This window comes from Mauremys mutica, chromosome 7 (assembly GCF_020497125.1).
Source record: "Mauremys mutica isolate MM-2020 ecotype Southern chromosome 7, ASM2049712v1, whole genome shotgun sequence".
NCBI classification, from domain to species: domain Eukaryota; kingdom Metazoa; phylum Chordata; order Testudines; family Geoemydidae; genus Mauremys; species Mauremys mutica.
In genome coordinates, this window is record NC_059078.1 from 119,062,414 (window position 1) to 119,087,115 (window position 24,702).

Genomic DNA, 24,702 nt, shown 5'->3' on the forward strand with positions numbered 1-24,702 from the left:
TTCTTTTAAGATCAGTTCATACCTCCTTAGGAGAACTATAATTAGGAAAGCCTTGATGTTTTACTATGTGACTAGTTTAGAACCATGCCTGAGTCAATGCTTCATTTAGATTCCAGTGTGCATTTTGCACTCAATATAAAAATACAACCACAATTATAGCCTATTGTATAGGTAGAACACAGACACTCAATACATTTTAAATTATTTCTCTGTCAATTCAATCACAGTCTATCCAGAATTACAATTCTTTAACTGGATATATACTTTGGTGGCTTCCATAACATGCAGTGAGATGGCAAAAAAAGGTAACTGATAAAACTTACAAAATAATCAACGATGAGGAAATTACTAGCATGTCATCATACAACACTATTCATTAGGTTGATATACAAAAGGATTTAAAGTCTCAAAGATTTGATAAAAGACAAAGGCATGGCCTTTTACAACAAATGCTGAATTATCTAATTTGTTGGCATGTGGTTGTTTTAATGTCCATCACTATCATTATACAAAATTTACTATTTAAGTGGCAGCTGTGCTCATGTGTGTTCTGCATTCAATTTTGAAAGTATCTTGCAAATGGTCAGTAACCATGTTTATTTAAAAACGGCCATAATTTGTTAGCAAAATGCTCCTCTTGCAGCCTTCTACAAATGTACACATATATGCACATCTATGTGCTTCCATGAAAGGGTTTGGCAAGTGAGAGTCTAAAGAACTATCCTTTGCTACAAGTCATATCTGGTCTTAACATGTCAGAAATCACATTATTAGAAACCTTGCAACAACGTTCTTATCTGTTTAAATACAGGGACTATAAAGAGAATATTAAGGAGGGGAACTAGGTAATGGAACTAGGGAGGGCTTTCACTTGGTCTCTCATATTTACTTTGTTTTTAAGCTTTCTTTTTCTCCTCATTATCAACCTATTCATACCAGATCCATTTTGGGCAGGGAAGGAGAGACAAGCTGCGTATCTGGGACACTGGTGGAAGATTCTTTAAAAAAATTAAAGCCTTGTTACATCAAGAACTCCCCTTTGTTGCTACTGATTTGGTTAGTTCCCAGTTCTCTCCCATCATTACTCCTAGAACTTGCAACAAATACTTTTCCCAGAGTGTAATATCCATTATTGATGTGTCAGTTCATCATCATCATCATCATGTTGTTCAGTCAGAAGGTAATAAAGACAAGACTAACATACCATATGAAAATGTTAATACTGTGCTTAGTAGGAGGTCTCTCTAGGAGTCTAGCAACTATGACTCTACTAAACCCTTATTGGTAGTAATTAGAAAAAAAAATAATAAAAGCAGTGCAAGTACCTGCTTTTGCGCATGCGCACACACTCACCCCACCAACACCACACACTACAGTGGACAGCACCTTTAGAAAATACACTACAAATTTTCAGTAATTGACCATTAGAACTTAGATTTCTGGCTCTAAATATTTATGAGCCATTTCCTAAGTGAAAGGACAGGTGCTTCAGAATACTGATCTTTAGTGTTACACCTACAGATCTACCACATACACACAAATAAATAATAAATATTGATGTGTGTGTTCTACTTGTACTACATTTTCATTGTGTATGCAATGCGTTCATACAATAGGTATTTCAATTGCTCTACACTAAATTCAATGCATAGTGAAGTATTACATATGTTTGATAGTGTTACAGTAGAGGTTTTCACCAAAGCAATGCTTACATTTACAATACCAATGTACAAATGTATTTACCCCATCAAAGATTTTGTGATGCAAACAAGATTATTACTACACCTGATCTGATCATGATATTCTAACAGATCAAATAGTTTTTTCCTTCTTTTTCCAGTGCCTTTAAAAATTCTCTCTGCTATCAAAGAATGTTAATTTCTAAGGTTTGATCTAGGGAGTCCCATTTAAGTGTATAGTTATTAGAAGAAAAAAAGACATAACAGTGAATATTTTTAAACAATGTAATCAATATTTTTGCTTTGTGAAGATTCCCCTGCAACAGTAAACAAAAAGATCTACTTTCAGATTTGGAAACTCAGCTTTAAAGGGAAAGCTAGACAACAAAAAGCAAGGAAGTACTCACCTCTTCGCGTAATTTTATCAACTGCAACATGAACGCACAAAAAAGATAAAAAGGAAAGAAATGGCAGGAAAGAAAGATCAGTTGTGTGACAGGATACAGAATTAACATTGACAATTTATCTGTTTACATGTTTAGCATTTAAAAATCACAGACAAACACATTAAAAGAACCTAAACATAGACTACATGCAGAGTTTTTTGAACGAATAAAGATCACTTTCTCACACTGTCACATTAAACAAAGAGAATAGTGTGAAATTCTCTTTTAAACCACATCTAAGACACCATCATGAAATAAAGGGGAATGACTTCATAGAAGTCTATATTATAAAGAAAAAAACAAGTTTACTGTTCTCTTCTAAGATTGTACAGCTGAAGTGGTTTTGTATATACAAGTTTTCAGGATGTTTTCTGTATTATTTTAGTTGTGACAACTGGTTTCTTATTTTACTAATAGATCTGACTTATTAATAGACTATAGTAGCTCTATAGCTTGTCACTGGCACACCAATTGTTATACGGTAATTCTTATTCATAATGTAAGTGCATTGTTATTATTGAACCTATTATAGCAACTTTTTTTCCAGTTAAAAACAACCCAGCTTATGTGGTTTAGTGTAAAAGAATACTTATTTAGTGCACAATACATTTAATAATAGGTAAAAGGAATCATGGCTATCATGAAACATGATTTCTTTCAAAAAACATCCACTTTGCATATGCATCCTAATTCAGGATCACTATATTTTATATATTGTTACATAAAGGTGTATTCATAAATCAGTCCAGTTCACTGCAATCTACCTTTTTAACACTATTAATACCATTGTATTGGCAGGACTATTTAAAAAAAAAAACTAGCTTGAATACCAACTACATTGTAACATGTATCTCTCAAAATGGAGAGCAATCCATTAGTTTGTTGTACTAGAACAAAATAGTACAATTACTCACAATAAGCAAAGGGATGGTCTTTATGAAAAAACAGAGCTTTCTCACCGATTCCAGTTGAATTGGACAATGACAATCTCAGTCTATGCTCATGTTTCATTTACAATTTCACAAGACTAATAGTCAACTTCTATATAAGATGAGAATGTTTACAAATACTGAGAATCTCCAGCAAGAGAGAAGACCAAAAATAAAAATCCATTGGTTGCCTAGTATTTCATATGGTTGGTCTAAAATTAAACCTGTGCTTCACCTCATTACTAAAAAAAACAAGAGACAAAAGGTTACTAACCATATAAATAAGGAGGGTAACTACTGCAGTAACTTAAAATGAAGGATAAAGGAAACTTCCAAGAATTTGATATAAAGAAAACCACACTCTTTACCCACCAAACCACTTCTTAAAATCAAGTACTTGGCCTAGCATAAATCGGTCTCTCTCTCTCTTTCTATCTTCCCCCCCTTCCTTTCCCAAAAAGGCAAACATTACGTCTCTTTAGAAAGAGATGATCTGGGAGTTGATCACATAGCTATCTTTTCTTTCTGAGGTCACCATTCTTCAGTTAACTATGATACTTAAAGGGCCAAAGTTTAAAACTACTCTCCTGCAATAGAGCCCATTTGGGGCATGCCACCCTGCTATAATCAGTGAGAGTTTCAAAACGCTGCACGTTTGTTTTTTCAATAGGTCCCAAACAAAAAATGTTCTATCTTGTTTGTGCTGCATGGCTGAATTTAAGCTCTGCATAGGATTTGCAGCTAAGCTAGGTAACGGGAGATTTTTTTTTTTAAATGTTGTCTGAGAGATATTCATTCAAATTAACAAAAGATGTATTTTTTTCCATCTAACAATGCACTTGAAGGAAACATATTGCCTTTTTAATTTTTATGTATTTGTTTTTATTAAGCTTGCTGCTCAGCTGTAAACAGTATTTAAATGTGTACTGCCACCATTTTAGTTTATGATAATCAGCATATTTTTGAAACAAAGATTTTTTTCCCCCACTCCCAATATGGAATTGATACAAGAGGTAATCTGTTCCTTTGTAGGCTAAAAAAAAAAAAAAAAAATCTGGTTTATGCTGGTTTCAACCAGCGGAATCTCTTGTGGCTAAGCCTTCTGCTGTGACTAAAATCAAAACTGCGCCGCAGTGTGTGTGTGTATGTGTGTGTGTGTCTGTGAGGCGTGTCACGTGACACAGAAAACTACCGAAGTTTTTTTTAAAAAGCTGATAACGCTACTGTTGTCTCTGTCCGCATACAGATAACGAATAAATGCTGAACTCTATTAAACGCCCTTTACACATTATCGTGGGTCGAACACACAATTTTCTGAACTTATGATGACAGTCTATTTATTTTGCTATAAACCCTCGGCATGTAACGAAGAGATTTGTGTCTGGTAATGATCTGCTCTGCCAGGGCTATATGAAATGATACCAACCTTCTTTAGATCTTGGGGAATTAAATTGACCAACTTCACCCCCTGGTCTGTAACTGAAGTTTGACACACTTTATGCACAGCAAGCCCAAATCTAATATTATCAGAACTTTGTAGTCAGAAATTAAGTAGCCACAACATTTGTTTACCACATATCACACATACAGTGTGTGGTGTGTGCGTGTGTTACACAATTTAACCTTCTGGTTATCTAATAAGGATTTACTCAAACATATTAGAGAAACTAGTTTTTGGAATGGAAGGCAACAGTATTACATTTCAAACAAACAGGTTTGTAATGCTATAAATACCTGCATGCTATATTTTTGGTACAAAAAGGTTTCTTATTTAACCCTATAGATGCTTTCTAAAAATATATGGAGTCATCACATAAAACAACTGTACAACTAATAAATGGAAGCCACAACTTTAAGCACTGTATCACTGTACTGAAGTGCTCAAGTCTTTCGAGGGATTTGATAAATGCTGCCAGTCAGAATGACAAATAAGTCTTGAAAGTAACAGTCCTGCTTAAGACAATGGCCCTGGAAAAAACGATAAAAAAAACCAACCCTACTGTGCATGTTTGGGTTGTCTCCTATTTTTATAACTCAGAACATGCTTTATCTGATTATGTTCACTGGATTTAAATTAGGAGAAGATTAATGTATACAAAGCAAGCAATTACTTCATTAAATACAGCATGCAATCACTAGTATCTATCATACCAAACAAAGATAAATTAATTTTAAAAAGAAATTTTGATTGCTGGAATTTGTACATATTTGTACATATTTTGACAACACCAGCAGCTTTTATATACTGTACCTATTATACATTAGTCGTATCTTGGCGTAAGCATGGAGTCATGACCATATTCTCAGACATAGTACACCCTCATTTGCAATGTTTTGCAATATTAATTGTTCCTATGCAGATCTGTTGTGAGGAACAACTGAAGACTGAATTCTGTGTACTTGTTTACCTGCATAACCTGTGTATCCACTAACTCAGTTGTGTATATTGCTCCAACTATATCTTTGAAACACGAATACAATGCTAACAGTTGAATAAACAAAAGATTAACCAGGCAACTGATTCTTCATTCCCCCCCAATCTTATTTTTAAGTGAACTTAATCCACTATCATATATAAATATATTAAATTCCATTTCCCTTTCCTCTCCAAGAAATAGTTATAAAAAAGTTTAATATGACTGCCAATGTTCCATCTAAAGAATTGTACAAGCTTAGAAGTTTCTCTCCCCCTCAGCTGACTAACCCTCAAGCCTACCCTGAGATATTTATCTCCTCCACTGATGGATTTTACCAATATTTCTAGTTTGCTAAAGCAGCAATTCTTAGACAACACCTGTTTTTCACTGATTTGTTCATTAAGAAAAAACTAGGTTTGAGTATTGCAGGGAAAGATAAACAGCACTTAATTTCATCAAATTAATTCAAACCTAACAAATAATTAATTAGTCTAAACGCTGGATAACAGTGAGGGTTAGTCCTTCCACCTGCACTTATTCTGTCAAACAAATTTTCACACATTAGGACACCCCTAATATTTCATATAGTTTTCAGTTATATTGGGATGTTATGTTGGAGAGGTAAAGTTTTATATTTATAAAGTGCTTTTGATATCAGTACAAAGCGCAAGAGCTTTTTGGGTTATTGGATTAAATATTCATACATAGTTGACTAATTATTCATATAAAAATACCCAAAACTTACATTTATGGTTGATTTAAAAAAAACAACAGAACCAAATGGTATGTCATACTTTAGACTAAAAAGTTTGTGTGTGTGATAACCAGCCAGTTGATGAACTATTGACTTAGCTGTAAGAAATATAGATCATCGTTATATTTTCATATGAAAAAGTGATAGAAAGAATTGAAGCAGTCCAATAAATATGAGGACGTTCTTTGTGAACATTAGCCTTCATGTATTTAAAATAAATAAACCAGTTTCACAGCAAAGTTTCATGCTTATAAAGTTTGTCAGAAAAGAAAAAAAACCACTTTTTTTCCCAGTGGTACAAGTGTGTCAACTTTAAGATATTAGTTGCAAATACATATTAATATTTAGAAGAGCACCAACTGTTCTCCCCCCTCCACATTTTACCCTAGGTAACAAGTGGTCATATCAAAGACCAAAAAACAAAAACCCCACCATGTTGGCAAATTTTAAATTTACATTATTATATAATTATTTTAGGGGAGACCGTTCTTTTTTCTTTTCCTGAGAGTTTCTAAAAGAGATCACAACTCACAAAAAGTGCACCCATGAATCAGTTACTCAGCCTTTCCTTAAAAAGCAAAAACAACATTTTATCTCGCACTCACACATTAGGTATTCTGTTATAAGTAAAACTTCTTATCACAACTGCCCTTTTATGTCTGATCTCACACAAATTTCTCTTAAAATGTGAAAACAGCGGTGTAGTTAAAAGACATGAAAACCCAAATTGTATCTTAACACCTTTATATGTTTGAACTTATGTTGATGACATGCAAATTATGAAAATTCTCTCCCTAAAACAAACTATCATACTCTTTTGTATTAAAAAAATTTAAAAAAAGCTTTCAACTTATTCAAACCCTGGAAAAATCTCTTGCCATAATACATAAATATGAAGACGCATACCTTGTATATCTGCCTCTTTAAATATGTGTCTAAAGCTATTACAGATTATTTTTATGGTATACATTAATATTAAATACAATATATGATTTCATCAATATATGTATTAAAGTCCATCATGTAAATTGCCATTTATCCTTTCAATATTGTTCTGATAATACTGTACTTGCTCAGAACTCAGCCTTTTTAATCTCAATATTTTGGACACTGAGGTCTTCACTTAGTTTAAATCAGCTATTCCTGAGGCAAAAAACTCATACTGAAGTCAGAACTGAATAAATCTTAAAAATTTGGTCCTTATTTCTCCCCAATTTACAATATCCAAATAAGTGAATTTATTGTTAAGTAATCATTTACCAAGCTTCATTTGTAAAATCAAAGTTACCATAGCAAAAAATATACATTATTCAAGTAAACTTTAAAATAACTTTAACTTAAAAGTACCAAATGCTAATTTTGGTGTGAGGGAAGACAAGGGGATTGGTTTAAAATAAAATTCAGTATTCAGATAGAAAACCTGTAAGACAAGTTTGAACCCCAGATGAAGATGGGTTAAATCCCCCTGAAAATAGTGTTTCCTTCATCATTTTTTTGACCTCATAAGAATCTTGATAGTGTCCTGAATAACAATTTCATGATAAAACTCAAGAAGAGCTTACAGTAATTAAGCACCCTTTCATTAAAAAAAAATGTATATAACATTATAAACTCTAGTACAATGTGTGTGTGAGAATTACAGGCTTTTATTGGTGCAACTTGCATTTTTGGTACAAGGAAAGAAAACCTGGTTAAGAAAGGAAGGCACACAAGGAAAGTGAGGGGTACTGTTCAGTTCTGAGAGCTCACTTTCATTTGTTTTGCCTGCCAGTGTCGATTTAATTATACTGCATTATTATCAAAGCAGCATTATGTACTTTTTTATTCCTTTTACATGTGTTTGAGGTGAAGACCCTGGCTTTGTCAGCAAACAGTGCGTTTCAAGTTATTCCTTAAGTACTAAATAATAAAGAAAAGAGAAGAAAAGATTTTTTTAAAGATAGCAGACAGTGATCACAAGGTAAAGGGTTAAATGTAAGATCTCCAAGAAACATTTTGAAGTTGATTAAGACCCCAGCTTTGCATTAAACAGTATCACTTCCACATGAGTTGTTGCTAATGCTGTTAAGGAGCAGCTTGAGAAGCCCAGTGTGCCAGTGACCTCCTTCACCCTCCAGCCACCCACTAGGGCTTCTTGATTAGCATCCTACCTGGTTCTCTGAGGAATTCCCATCATCCCCTAGGAGCTCATTCCGCACCTCGTCACTATAGGCAATCCGTGACCTTTTCTGTAAAACAAAAAGAAAAAAGGGTTAGGAAGTAAAGCTTCGAAGCCATCAGTCTCAAGGCTGATCATTTTAAATCTCGAGAGCCCCCTAATGGATACCTATTTGATAAAAATCTTCAAGTAAAGTTACTGAAAAGTTCCTTAACTGCAGAATTTCAATATATATTAATGGAAAAATATTGAGGAGATTGTAAAAAGTCACATTCATCAACAAAGCTTGCCTAGTAAAGCACATGGATATACAGTATGCAATTCCAGTTTTGAAAATTAGAACATTTTAAAATACTAAGTTATTACAGCAGAATCACTGCAGATGTGTTTATAGAGGCATAGATGTATTTATCTGAAGTTATCCTATTACCTGGAATTGAAACTCTTGAAATAAAACAGTAGTAATGTCATTAAACAGGGAAGGAAAGGCTGAGCTTTTCCCACAACAAAAAGATAACTTTTTAACAATGTACATTGGCCAAAAAGGGTTTAAAATGACAGATCTAGAAAATAAATAAGGTTTTCTTTGTTGTTATTGTAAAGGCCCTATGGGGAAAAAGGACCATGAGAAATCTGAGGGCTGGGTATATGTATGTGGAGGTACAACAGTATTGGGAAATGTAAGTTTAGTTCACTTTACATAAAAACAACAAAACTTGGTAAAATCAGAAAGCTAAATATGGGCCTGTTATAAGAGATCATGCCATGATTTGTACAGTCTTCAAACTCCAGACTGTCTCATTAAATATTCATGCCTATTGATTCTAAATTAGCATATTTTTAAGAAAGTTATGAACAGTTGAAAACAAGGGCTCAAACAACCATCCCAAGGTCACTCAGGCCCCCTGGTGTGTTAGAATTCCAGAGACAGAGCTCAGCCTTAAAGTTTTGTGACTGCCAGCAAATTATACAGTGCCCTTTTACTTTCCTGCTTCCATTTTCTACATTTACCACTGAAAGGGAAAAAGGTATTTTAACTGATTGTTTTATAGCTTTTTTATTTTTATTTAAACGTGATATGACGAGTTTTAATATACATGAAAGGAAGAAACCTAAGTGGCTAGAACTAATACTACTACAACTGGACTGGCCTTTGTGGAAGCTTCCCGCACAGTTCTGCCAAAGCACTCCAGTTCCGACCTACAGTAGTACCCATAGCGACAACTCATGAAACACAGCAATCCTAGACCTTACCCGAGTTGGCTGCCAACTGTGCCAAAAAAACTTGCCTCAGTTTGGGATGCAGACAATAGTTCACTAGAGATTAGACTAAGCACGTGGAAATTCATTACATCTGTGACCAAATAAAAATCTGAAAATAGGTCACCACTGGGAAGAAGACCATCAGCAAACTAAGCCAGGGCACCACCCAGCTTGCTTGCAACACTTTTAAGCTCTTTATCCTCTATGATTTAGGTTTGCCCTTTCACTGTCATCATCATTATAATGCTTACCAATTTGTGGTGCAACTGCTAGTGTTTAATTCTAGATTATATACTAAATCTACAGCTGTACATAGGAAGGACAAAGCGTACCATGGACCTACTACAAGAACTGAACTGTGCTAAATCTTTTTTTCCCTATTTGGAGATCTCAGCCGCAGCAGTTTCATACTAACCAAGCAAAAGTAGTCTACAGCATTAAAGGAAATGAGAACCTTTAAACAGGCTGTGGTATCAGAGCTGCCTGTTTAAATTATTCATTTCATCACTATGGGGGACTAAAACACTCCACAGTATGCAAGAATATCATATGGAGATGGGTTTTGTTTTTCTCTTTTTTCACCAAAAAGCCAACAAATTGGCATAGATTGCTCAATTATATTATTTTCCTATTTTTACTTGATACACATCAAACAAGGAAGGAAATTACAAATATATGTCAATAAATATCAAGAGAGACAACGTGGGTGAGGTAATATATTTTATTGGATCAACTTCTGTAAAAGATATTACCTCACCCACCTTGTCTCTCTAATATCCTGGGACCAACACAGCTACAACACCACAATAAATATCTAATCTTTTTTGGTTAAGATCCAATCTCTACATATGAGGTCCAGCAATCTAAGTGTGCAGTCTTACACAATTCACCTAACAGCACAGCACCATGGACATTGGTAATGTTAACCATATTTGTCACTATTACCTTGCAATGGTAAACATCACTCTCCACTAGTTGTCAGGTGTACCACTTGGCTAATTATAGACAGTTTGAGGAGTTCTTGGTTTCACGTAATTCATTTGAACGATTAAAGTGGTGATTGTTCCAATTTGCAAGGGACTATATGAGAAAAAGTGTGCTTTATGACAAAGAACAACATTTTTGCAATCATTCTATTTTTTTCAAAAAGACACTATACATGTCCTTTATGTCAATATAAGTGCAGCTAATAATGTTTGCACCACTGTTCTTCTATTACAATGATCTGTCCTGATTAGAAAATCAGCAGTCGTACTAGGTGCAACTCTTTGCCTTAATCAATAAATAATTTGATATTACTTTTTATCACAGTTTCACCACCAACTGGATCAATAATATAAAAGGACCTTGGAACTAAAGTGCTCATTTGTTCTATCAGGATTTGTACAAAACATCAATACTTCATTTTCTTTAACAAAACATAAAAATTGTAGTAATTTTGCTAACACTTATATTTGGCTAATCAAAATTAACAAGAAAACAGATTAATACAAATCTGATAATGATAAATATTTTAAGAATTTTTTCTTCATAACCATCAACTGTATATAAATATGTACTTTAGCCAAATGCAAGCATGATAGTTTGAGCTGGAAATGTCACACATTCTGCTACAGTTTGAAGGAACCCAATTCATAATGCATTTTATAAATAGTTAATGACTTCTATACATAAGCTAACCAGGCAAATCAAAAAATTGTCAACATTTTTAGTCTTAGTTGTCAGTTACTACTGTCTACTGGTACTTTATATGTATGTTTCTAGAAAAGACAGAAGCTTTACAGAGTTTGTAATCCAATGCATTTTCTGGGCACCTCAATATGAGTTTAAGAGCTTCTATGTACAGTTTTTCTCTGCAAAGGTTTGTCAAATACAGCAGAAGTTTTTCTTGCATTTTGTATATATATGTGCTAAGTTCTGGGCACAAGTGTTTAACATTACTGAGTGTATTGGTATACATGTACACACTCAGAAATCTTAAGTAGTATAGTATACGTGCACACACAGTTACACAAAGGGGCTAAGATACTATCCACAAGAACTTCTAGACGGAGAAAGTTTCGGTAGCTGCTTTAAATGGACTACAGTACTCAGACCTTCTCCCAAGGAATAATTTCTGATTCCAGGCAGATCTCACTTGGTTTATGAACAAGATTTTTGCATACTGATTGGGTGATTTTCTTAAAGGCCTGTTCACACAGATACACTTGCTCAGTTCTGTCTGGCAATTTGGCTTTAAACAATCTGTCTACTTGACCCAAGCCTTAACACTTCCCTACTGAACTGAATTGTTCCTGGGCAGGACACAATTAAATTAGAAATAAAATGAATTAACTCAGTTTAAACTAATTAAGAACTGTGATCCACAGTACCACCCCCTGTATGATTTTACATGTGAAGTAAGGTACATGCAACCAGAGTGTAAGAATTCTGTTATATTACTAATCTGAGCATAACAATGAAGTTAGTCTATTACTAAAGCATACTAGAAACTAATTTCCATAGCCTACACATGGCAAACCAATTGCTTAAATTGCCTCACCTGGGAACGTAATACAATGTTATCATCAGACCAGCCACACTGTAAATAGATTTATAATGCTTTCCATATGCTAGGCTATGTTGCATATGAATTAAGTAATGATCTGGTATTACAATACAATCAGCTAGTTCCCACACCTGGCAGACAGGATATTTTGCTAAATTACTACCTATATAGCTACATCACAAAATAAAGAAGGAAACAGCAATGGGAAAAGAAACAATCTACATGGCATATGACTGATTTTACATAGTAATCCAATAAGATGTAGATAGAGGTGCCCGAAATAATCTATTTCCAACATCTGTACAACAGAATGCATGCTTATGCATTTCTAGTCAATTCCGGCCTAATTTTCCACATTCTGTATTTTAATTACTCATCCACATTCAGCAATGTTCACATTGGTAAGGGCACGCACTAGCCAGTGCTCCTCATTTCTATGTACTTTCAGCAGTGAGCCAAATAACGGATGCAAAAGCATTGCATGTTTTTGTAACTAAACTAAGGAACAGCGTTTCTCCCAATTACTAATCAAACTAGTCTACAGACACCCAAAGCTAGACATATTGCAGACAAATGGCCCATTCTAGCCCAGTTATTCCTTTTGTCCCAAACATAATTTTCCACCTAGATGTATTTCAGATGGTTACATTGGTGTTTTTTTTTAAATAAACCATGTGATAAATCTATAAACCATAAAAAGTTTTGCCAATACTTTTTTTCTTTTTCAATATTAGATGCGGTTTTCTAGAGTATTTCAGATGGTTACAGAAACACTGCCCACTTGAAAAATCACATTTCTGCCTGAAAACTGCACCTACTGTAAATACAGGTAACCTCTAAGATTACTATAATTTAATGCAGTTGGGAGAAATTCTATTTTTAAAAACATATTTGTGTACTTTGTGCATAAACAGTTTCATGTTGCCCCTGTAAAGTTGGAGAGCTAAGACTTGATCCAGCATGTACCATGTTTGAGCAGACTGCTATCCTCACACATTATATGTTGCAGGATTGGAACCTTAGTTCCTCCCTTAAAGCATCCTCTGTGAAGCAGAAAATCTCTTCAAGCATGTTTCCTGATTTTTAAAAGAGAAAAATTGAGCTCACTATTTAAAGGGTGCTCTCACAGAAACAACAGAGCTTTTTTTTTAATTAATCAGCTTTTAAAACATTAAGTGGACAGATTCTTTTTATGGAGAGTTAAATCACATTGACGACTTTTTTAAGAAAATGCATTCAACTTTAGTGTCATGAACAGATCTTATCCTAACTGCTTCAAAAACATTTTTCAGCAGATGGTCTCAAAAACAGGTCACATGAAGACAACAAATTGAACATCTATATTTCTGTATCAATGAGGTCGTTTTATCATAGTTAAACTATTTCAGACCTCAATTCAAAAGGGGTTTAACCAATTCTAGAAAGCTAACTTCTGATCAGTTCTGTCTACAAGGCAGGAAAGAAACTGATTCCACATTGCTAGTCTGATATGTAATATAATACTAACTTTCAATTGTTTTCAAAGAAAAAGTTAAAACTTAAAGATGATATGCTTTATAGCCACAGAAAATAAACCACTCTGATCACTCCCCCTCCCCAAATAAAAACTAATGTGAATGAAAGCATCAATCCAACAGAATTGTTTGGATGACAAAGGTCAAAGCCTGAAACACTTCAAATCGCCCTCCTCCCCCAAAACTGTTACAGGCAAACTACGGAAGACAAGATTATAACCTATAACTTGAACCCTGCCAGTTCACAAATTCAAATGTCTTCCAACAAGAGCACAGCCAAATCAAACCATCAGTAGAATATGTTAATGAGAAGTTAATGCAGAGAGAGCATCACACATTCTAAGCAGAAGTCACAGGTCTATAAATCTTCTTTTCAACAATTGTCTTAATATACTCTTTCAGCTTCATTATGGGGTGGGAGCAGGCATGAAGGTCAAGATAGCCCCCATAAGGATACACACCCTGTATTATGTTGGTGAAAAATGCAGCTTCTGCCAACAAAACAACTTTCTATCTCAATCCTCATGACCAATGGACTATGCATGTCACCAAGATGGCCAATGTTAAAACAACCTACTAGTTTGTACACATAGTTAGGGAAGAATGCAGGTCACCTGTGAGAGAACTGTAACTCATTGTTTCTGTGTGCATATTAGGAGTAACAGAAGCACATTTCTAATGTGAAGACACATTTGTAGTCACAGAAAAGTCCAGCATTTAGCCGAACTCTGCTTTCTAACGTTAATAACTTACTAAAGAAAAGGCTTTCCAAAAAGCAAAGGTCACAGACCAAAGGCATCCTTTACAGATGGTGCTCAAAAGTTCATCATCACTACTTCTAATTCATATGGACACAGCATACAAAAAGATGATGTAATACAATATTAAGGATATAAATGTAAATATGAAAAAGCTAAGGAAGGCACTGCATTACTATTGATTATATATGTATCCCCAAATACCATGCCAAATAGTTCCTCTCTACTTGGTGTTTTTACCTTTTGGATGTTTTTGAAGCTACCACACTCCGTCTCCCAATTTTAGGCATTGCTTAGTCAAGTTAAATACCGTATATACTCGATCGTAAACCAGTTCGTTGATAAGCCGACCTCCCCAAGTAAAAATGGAAAATTTTTATAACCTGTTCATAAGCCTACCCTATAATTTAGGGGTCAGCAAACTTTGGCTCCCGGGCCATCAGGATAAGCCGCTGGTGAGCCAAGATGGTTTGTTTACCTTGAGTGTCCCAACGCACCAGCTGCTTACCCTGGTGGGCCAGGACAGCAATTAGTGAGGAAGGATTTTTTTGGGGGGGGGGAAAAGAAGCTGGGGGTCAGGGAAATAACCCCTGTGACCACCACTCACATGACCCCACCCCTAGCCCGGGACCCCCACACTCTCCCCATCCCATCCCTCCCCACCTTATCTGGGGTGGGCCAGGGGAGGATGTTTCTGGCCTGGCTGGAGCTGCTCCGGCAGGCTGGGCAACACGGCCGCAGCCTGCTCCAGCGGACCAGACCGGGTGGTGCAGCCGCAGCATGCTCCAGCGGGCTGGGCCAGGCAGCACGGCCGCAGCGTGCTCTGGCGAGCCGGGCGGCATGGCCACAGCCTGCTCTGGGGGGCAGGACTGAGCAGCACAGCTGCAGCCTCCCAGCCCTGGAGCTGCAGCTGCTTCAGAGACTTGGGGGAGAGACTCTGGCCCCGCCTCTTCCCCTTTGGCTCTGCTGGCTGTGCTGCCTCTCCTTGCTCCCTCTACTGGGGGGGAGAGGGGCTGTGTGCCACCTCTCCCTCTCTATACCTTTTCATAAGCCGACCCCCTTCTCTGGTGCTTCCCTTTTTTACTAAAAAAAAATTCAGCTTATGAACGAGTATATATGATGTATTTAAATCTTTTAATCCTTCATCAGAAGTCTATTCCTTCCGTCTCTTTAGACAAGTAGTTGGTTCTTATAAGTGCTGTACAACAGTTTGTCAACAACTTCAATCAGATGCCATAATCTGGTCAAAGTACTCTAGTTGTGGTCTCACCAGAGAGAGAGGGATTATTACTATTAAACTAAAGCCTGGTCTACACTACGCGTTTAAACCGGTTTTAGGAGCGTAAAACCGATTTAACGCCACACCCGTCCACACTAAGAGGCCCTTTATATCGGTATAAAGGGCTCTTTAAACCGGTTTCTGTACTCCTCCCTAACGAGAGGAGTAGCGCTAATATCGGTATTAACATATCGGATTGGGGTTAGTGTGGCCGCAGATCGACGGTATTGGCCTCCGGGCGGTATCCCACAGTGCACCACTGACCGCTCTGGACGGCAATCTGAACTCGGATGCAGTGGCCAGGTAGACAGGAAAAGCCCCGCGAACTTTTGAATATTTCCTGTTTGCCCAGCGTGGAGCTCCGATCAGCACGGGTGGTGATGCAGTTAAAAATCAAAATAAAGAAAGAGCTCCAGCATGGACCATGCGGATGTGATCGCTGTAAGGGCAGGCAAATCTGTTCTATCAGCGCTCCGTTACAGAAGACGAAATTCAAAATCATTTTTTAAATATCTCCAGACAGATGCCATAGCAGGGACTCAGCGCACTGCTGCGTGACAAGCGTAACGGAAAGCCAAAGAATCAAATGGACGCTCATGGACTGGAGGACTCAAGCTATCCCACAGTTCCTGCAGTCTCTGAAAAGCATTTGCATTCTTGGCTGAGCTCCAAATGCTTCTAGGGTCAAAAACAGTGTCCGCGGTGGGTCAGGGCATAGCTAGGCAATTTACGCACCCCCCCACCCACCCCCAGAAGTGAAAGGGAAAACAATCCTGTGTTGACTCTTTTACATGTCACCCTATCTTTACTGAATGCTGCAGATAGACGCGATGGTGCAGCACTCAACACCAACATCCTTGCTCCCCCCACGCTATGGATGGCTGATGGTGCAATACGACTGGTATCCGTCGTCGTCATCAGCCTATTGGCACATGGGGCAGTGCAAAAGGACTGGTAACCATGCTGACTAGCATCCGTCAGGTCGATCAAGGGCGCCTGGCCCTAATTTTTCCTGGTAGATGGTACAATATGGCTGATAACCATCATCATCATAGCAACAGGGGGCTGAGCTTCATCAGCCCCCACCCTTCATGTGTAAAGAAAAGATTCAATTGCTCCTGGACTAGCAGCAGGATGCTGGGCTCCTCTCCTCCACACTCCTTAATGTCCTATCTGGACTATCATAGCAACTGGAGGCTGCCTTCCACTCATTTCTCACTAACAAGTATTCCTGCATTCTTTATTACTTCATCACACAAGTGGGGGGACAATGCTATGGTAGCCCAGGAAGGCTGGGGAAGAATGGAATGAACAGGTGGGGTTGTTGCAGGAGCACCCCCTGTGAATAGCATACAGCTCATAATCTATGCAGAATCTGACACAGAGCAGCTGTGCTCTCTGGTTCTCTGATACAGTGGTTCTCTAGTACACTTGCCCATATTCTAGGCAGGACTGATTCTATTTTTAGATACCAAAAAGGAGGGATTGACTCAGGGAGTCATTCCCAATTTTGGCTTTTGCGCCCCTGGCTAAGAGCAGCCAGGGGCACTTATGACAGCAACAGATGGAGCAGTGCAAAAGGACTGGTAGCCACGATCATCTTATTGCCAATTTATGGTATGGGCGATGGTTCAATATGGCTGATAACCATCTCTGCTATCATGCAAAAGCAAAAGCATGCAGCTGTGTAGCGCTGCTGAATCGCCTCTGTGAGCGGCATCTAGTACACATACGGTGACAGTCACAAAAGGCGAAACAGGCTCCATGATTGCCATGCTATGGCATCTTCCAGGGCAATCCAGGGAAAAAAGGCATGAAATGCTTGTCTGCCGTTGCTTTCCCAGCGGAAGGAATGACTGACGACATTTACCCAGAACCACCTGCGACAATGATTTTTGCCGCATCAGGCACTGGGATCTCAACCCGGAAATTCAAAGGAGCGGGGGAGGCTGCGGGAACTATGGGATAGCTACGGAATAGCTACCCACAGTGCAATGCTCCAGAAATCGACGCTAGCCTCGGACCGTGGACGCACACCACCGATTTAATTCGGAATAGTCCCGTAGTGTAGACGTACCCTAAGAGGTGACTCTCTGTACGCAGCCTGAATCCTCACCTGCCTTTTGCACTGCAAACTCATATCTAATCAGTTGTCTACTATTACCTCCAGGCCTCTTGCAGCATTGCCGCAGTCCAGATTTCTCCCTTCCATTGAAAATTACTTCTGATTATTATTCCCCAGATGTATTCATTTTTCCCAAGTTAAATCTCTTCTTAAAAAAATTCTGCCTATGTTTCTATCTACTCATGGACTTTTGTATAGTTCCTCTATTTTACACAGGAAAACCTCTCAATGTAGTTTCATCTGCAAAGTTCATTCACGTGCTATTTGTTCCCTTTCCAATATATAAACAAAAGTGTTAAATAAGTGTGACATACCAGGGTACAATTCAGACCAGTGAGGGGTGCCTCACAATGGCTTGTTGAAGTAGCTCCCCCCTGGGCCACTCACAAACAGCCTTCCAGCATGCAAGCCACACCCTGAGTGTCTGTGTGTAACTGCAGCTTTCCAGTTACACTCTGGTTCTCACCAGCCTTGGTTGTACTGCAGGGTGGCCCCAACTTACCCGCAGTCCCAGATGTTCCCCCAAAAACGTATATCCTGAACTGCCCAGAAAGGTATGTCCTGTACAGTACAAATATTTTAAGTCCTTTATTCCTTTAAGGGAACGATATACCAGCTTATTGTCTGAAACAGCATCACTCAAACACCAATTTAAAGACTGGATTAGAAGTTTATTAACTACAAAGAGATAGATTTTAAGTGAGTACAAGTACTGAGGCATAAAAGTCAGAAATGATTACAAGAGAAAAAATAAAATGCTTACTAGTGTCTAAAAAATAATATTAGATTGAAGCAAACGTTTTCATCACATGCTTCTGGCAAAGTCACTGACCAAACACTTCAGGTCAGGACCTGTTTGGATCATAAACTCTTATCATCATACAGGAAAATCTCATAACTTCACATACCATGTTGCCACACGGATTTTATCAAGACAACACTGACCAGCAAATTTTTAGTTTTCAGACGATACCCTTCAAGGCATACAATGGATGAAGATTATTACACTAGTGTGAATATTCTGTCACAATAAAACAAAGTTAACGCCAATCCTTCCAACATGCCACAAGACACCTTCCAGTCTTATTAATTTTTGATTACCACTGGCCTTTGTTCATAGTCCTCTGACCAGTATTTGGCCTCTCTGACAGTGTTCATTTCTAAATTAAAATGTCACAAGAAAGAAATTAGACATAGAATATACCAGCTAGACCACATTTCTACCAACAGAGGATTTCTCCTGACATCAGTACTTCAATCTAGTTTCAGTATCCTATACAATGTGTCTTCCACTGCTTCCCTTGGGGAACTATTCTATAATTTACTGCAAACACTTCATCCAACAACTTTGGGAGAAAGGAAGGACCATCTACTGAGTGAGGTTGAAGGGGAGAAGACAAATTTAGGAAGAAAGAGACTGACAATGTCATTTTGTTCCAGTAAATAACTAAATGCCTGAGGTAGCATGTCATTCACTTTTGTCATGTATTTAAATGAAAATCTTATGAAGGTATTTAGACCCAGGTTAAACACCCAGAGGACTAAGTTTGAGCTTCTCAGCTGCTGCTATTGAGTAGTTTTCTCTTGAGATCTGGTCTACCTTGTCTCACCAGGAACAGAAAGGTGACAGGTAAACCTGCATTCAAATTCTTGCCCAGACCATTCTGGAGAAATGTTAAGAGGGCCAGGATAAGTCATCTAAGGGGATACAGCTGCCTATCTCTGCACTATGCCCTGAAAAACACTTCAAACCAAGTTAGACAGAAAGCAGACATATATGCATGCAGCCTAATGATTAACAGGTATTTTTAAGGTTCCTCTTACCATAGACTCTAAGTGCTGAGTTATCAGCTGTTTGCACCTGTTCCAAAACACCCCCTTTTTTATGCCTGACTGCTCAAGACAATGACAGCAGACACACAAATAATCACGGAGATTTAGGCCTGAAGACAGCAATATCACACATTCCGTAGGCAGACAATTGTGGGTACAACTGTGAATACCAGAATGACGACTTTCATCAGAAGCTGTGCTATTTTCTGGAGAACCTGGATCACCGTGGAAAGGTACAAGCCCGGTCAAACTTACAATGGTGTTGGGGAACACAAATATTCAGTGTGTACAATTCTGACCCTCCCTCTCAAGTTAAGAGATGGACTACCACACTAACTGCCCACAAGCATCACCATTTTCCAAATAACCTGGTTTTCAGGAGGCCTCTGACAAGAGGACAGGATGACAGAATTTCACCAGAGCACAGAGGCAAACTTGCTTAAGTAATCGGATGAAATCTCTTGTCTATGAGAGAGGGTCTGCTGTGACCTGTTATGCTTCAGGAGTGCTCGTGATAAGCAGGGCCTAACTACAGTCACTAGACTTCCTTTATCAGAGGGGTAGCCGTGTTAGTCTGGATCTGTAAAAGCAGCAAAGAGTCCTGTGGCACCTTATAGACTAACAGACGTTTTGCAGCATGAGCTTTTGTGGGTGAATACCCACTTCATCGGATGCAAGTAGACTTCCTTTGTTTCTTCAGAGGGCCCCAGGAAAAACATTGACTAACCTTTCTGTAACTGTTGTTCTTCGAGATGTGTTACTCATGTCCATTCCATGTTGGATGTGCGCATGCACTATTACTGGAGATTGTTCAGTGGTATCCGTCAGGCTGGCTTTAGTGCCCTCTGGTGCCAAGCACTTATATTCCACTATAAGGAGCACTACTGGCCCCACACCCTCTCAGTTCCTTCTTGCTGACTAACTCCAACACAGGAGTATGAGGGTGGGTCATGGAATGGACATGAGCAACACTTCTTGAAGAACTGTTTTTATTCTGCTGTAACTACAATAGACCCCTGCTAAAACAAAACAAAACAAACAGACAATATCACCAACTATCAACCTATCTCTTGGTCCCCTTTGGGAAAAGGTTATTGAGTAGGTGGTGGAAGGCAGCTCTGATATATTCTGGGGTCATCTCATTGGGCTTTTATAATCCCATTTAATTTGAAATTCAATCTGACTTTGGCATGAAGTTTGCACCACTGTTGTTCACTGATTGCCTGCTAAGAGAGATCATATGTCCATTTGGATCCTTTTAATCCATCTTTTCATATGCTTGACCATGAGATTTTGTTGAGCCATCTCACCACCAGACGTTAGCTGGAGTACAGTTATAAGATAGCTCTCAAGGTGGTTTGGGGTTGTTGGTCTGCCCTGAGAACACTCTACTGTGGGGCTGTGGAAAATTCCTACTGAATATGCATGTTTTCCAGGGTCTGCAAAACTAAGGCTAAAATTCCAGCCTCTGGACCAGACAGACACATGAACTGGAAATGTGAAAATAAGGTGCTGTTTTCCTGTAAGCCTCTAAATGAAGTGGTGATGTCAAGGGTACTAAGTAATTATCTAACCAATCCTGCTATGGAAAAGGGTTAAAAGATATCAGAATAACCAAACACAAACTAAAAATTTATAAAAACCCTAGTTTCATCTAGCAGAGCCATCTGCTATCTATCCAAGTTCTTGTGTCTAGTGATACTGGAACACCTGCTGATATGCTCAGCCAGGTCATTCCCCTTCCGAAAGGGAAATGATGTCAGTTTTATTTCCTGCCTCCATCTGTTGATTAGTGTCTTATTCCCTTCTGCCTGGGCTCTCATAATTGGGTATTGAACAAAAAGGGGTTTGTAATAGAAGTCTATATGTAAGTGGTCTGAAGTGGCTGCTCTCTGTGAATGCTAGAATTTTTCTCTCTTTTTCTACTCTCCTACGTCATGTACACATAGCAGTTTAATCTAGCAGCAGAGGAACCCCCTGAAAGTTGATGTCTTTACATGATTTTTAAACCTCAATTTTGCAGTTTTTGGTTACTGTGACTCTGTCACAGATCTCATCAACCCTGTTGAGTGCATATTTTATCTGCTGTCTAAGCATCATTGGGAGTCAAAATGATCTCTTCTCTTATTAACAAGGGAATCTTGCAAAAAACATAGGGAACACCCACTTATCTCCAGATTTGGCTATGACTGACATCCTATAGCATTTTTTCCTCACCACAAGAGTCGAGTAAGTACTGTGAAAATTATACCATCACGACAGGGCCTAATTTAGAATATTAAAGCCTTTAAAATGGGGCTTTCCATAGGTTAAATATTAAAAAGAATCCTTCTGGCTACTTTTAAGTGTCCCCAATATTATTATTATTACTATTTTGGTCTTATGAGGTTTTACTCTTGTCACCAAAACGTTGGGTAGAAGAAAATCTCAGTTAAACATTAATAATGTTGTTTTATATCATCACTGAATAGTAAAAAACAAACATCCCATTTGCACAGTAGAGAATAATTTCTAATATCTCCATTGGAAATATAATAAAGTTATGTTTGACAAAGAATAATTAAATGGAAAAAAGTCTTATATAGCATTAAGGTTGCAAGCGCAACAATACATCTGCCACCTTGCACATTCTACAATTTTAGAGTATAAAACAGTTAACATATTATGTAAAACAGTTAACAAAAAGAAAGAAAAATTACTACATGTGTGCAACACTCCTGAGTTAACGATACTATCCGAACACTAATTTCTAAATTTCCAGAATTTCTTATTAACATTAGCACTCAGATTATATTAACAGGTCTGTCTCACTCTCTCTCTCTCTCACACACACACACACACACACACTTACTTTGTTTGCTTTGTGTTTAATAATTTTAGCAGTTGAACAGCCAAAATTAGGCTTTCTAGTTCACAGCATATTGAAGGAGGAGTACATTCCCACCTTTATGGCAACATACCAGGCTGCAGGCAGGCATTGCTGGGATAGAACTAGTAGATACATGCTGTGCTGAATCGATAGCTAACTTGATAAAATACTAGGTCAACTGCTCAGACTTGGCTTTTCCTAGCTTTTTTTCCAAAAGCTGATGACTAGCAGTTCCTGCTTTATGCTCTATCAGATGAAAGTCAGTAAGTAATCCACTGCCTATATTTTATCGACTTAAAGCCTGTCCTCTTTATACTTTTCCTCAGAGTTTGTGATTTTTTCTTTAAATTCAACTATTCATACTATCATGCCAATCACTAAGCTTATGAAACTGAAATGAAACTCCCAAGAAAGTCACAAGTAATGGTCATAACATCAAGCCAAATTAATTTCTATGAACAGTGTTGCAGAACATTGTAACATCTCTTCTACTGGACATTTCTGGGACATATGACTTAAATACCAGGGTTCTGAAAGTTCTTCGTAGCTTGGATTTCTCAATACTAGAGAGAGCATCTAATAGACTATAGTTGTGATGGGTTGGATCACAGAAACTCCCTTGGGAACTGCCAACTGATGTGGCAAGACTACTTCTGCCCCTGCGTTCCCTGCCAGCCTGGGAATCCAGCACCCTGTCTTGTTGAGCCAGACATGCCCATCTGCTCCAACACAGACCCAGGGTTTGAACCATGTGCCCCCCAAAGCCACAGACTTAACTGAAAGCAACTTACAGAAGTGTTCCTGTCTTTAACACTCAGATGCCCAACTCCTAATGGGGTCTAAACCCCAAATAAATCTATTTTACCCTGTATAAAGCTTATACAGGGTAAACACAAATTGTTCGCCCTTTATAACACTGATAGAGAGATATGCACAGCTGTTTGCCCCTCCACCCCCAGGTATTAATGCATACTTAGGGTTAAATAATAATTAAAATGTGATTTTATTAAGTACAGAAAGTAAGATTTAAGTGGTTCCAAGTAGTAGCAGACAGAACAAAGTGAATTACCAAGCAAAATAAAATAAAATACGCAAATCTACGCTTAATACAGAAATAAAACTGAATACAGATAAAAACCTCACCCTTAGAGGAATTCCTGTTAGCTTCCTTTTACAGACTAGTCTCCTTCTAGTCTGGGTCCAGCAATCACTCACACTCCCTGTAGTTACTGTTCTTTGTTCCAGTTTCTTTCAGGTATCTTTGGGGGTGGAGAGGCTCTCTCTTTAGCCAGCTGAAGACAAAATGGAGGGGTCTCCCACAGGTTTAAATAGACTCTCTCTTGTGGGTGGAGACCCCCTCCTCTCTCCTATGCAAAGTCCAGCTCCAAGATGGAGTTTTGGAGTCACCTGGGCAAGTCACATGTCAATGCATGACTCCGTTTTTACAGGCAGCAGCCATGGCTAACCTGCTACCTTGAACGTCCTCATGTAGACTTCTTATGTGGACTGGAGCCTCCCAAGATCCATTGTCCCTTAAGTGCTTCTTACTGGGCACTTAATTTGCACATTCCTTTCTCTAGAAGCTGACCAAATGCTTTACAAAGCCTACTTAAAAATCAAGCCAATGCTCAGCCAATATTTATAACTTTGAATACAAAAATGATACATGCATACAAATAGGATTAATAGATTCAGTAGATCATAACCTTTACAGAATATCAGAGGGGTAGCCGTGTTAGTCTGGATCTGTAAAAAGCGACAAAGAGTCCTGTGTCACTTTATAGACTAAGAAGTATTGGAGTATAAGCTTTTGTGGGTGAATACCCACTTAGATATGTTACACGGTATACGTAGCATAAAACATATTCCAGTTATATTATACATACATTCATAAACATATTCCCTTGAAGCCTTATGGGGAACACTGTCACAATATGATCTCCAATTCATGTTCCTACAGGCTATTTCCCCTCCCACTCGTGTAACAATCCTGTAGCAAATACAGCAATTGCTTAGATGCAAAACAGAAGTATGCAGATAGCCATAGGATCTCTCTACTCTGGTCCTCTCAGCTGGATAAAATAAGGAAAACAGCTAATACCACATGACCAGCCAGCTCTCCCTCCATGC

General features: G+C 38.0%; 1 protein-coding gene across 2 annotated transcripts in view; it reads right to left on the reverse strand.

The window, feature by feature from the left end:
- Nucleotides 1–24,702, reverse strand: part of VTI1A (vesicle transport through interaction with t-SNAREs 1A) — a 334,815-nt gene that overhangs the window by 248,120 nt on the left and 61,993 nt on the right. For both annotated transcript variants that reach the window (XM_045025204.1, XM_045025205.1), the window contains exon 4: nucleotides 8,376–8,453. In XM_045025204.1, coding sequence (XP_044881139.1) covers nucleotides 8,376–8,453 — 78 coding nt within the window. The remainder of the gene's footprint in view (nucleotides 1–8,375; nucleotides 8,454–24,702) is intronic.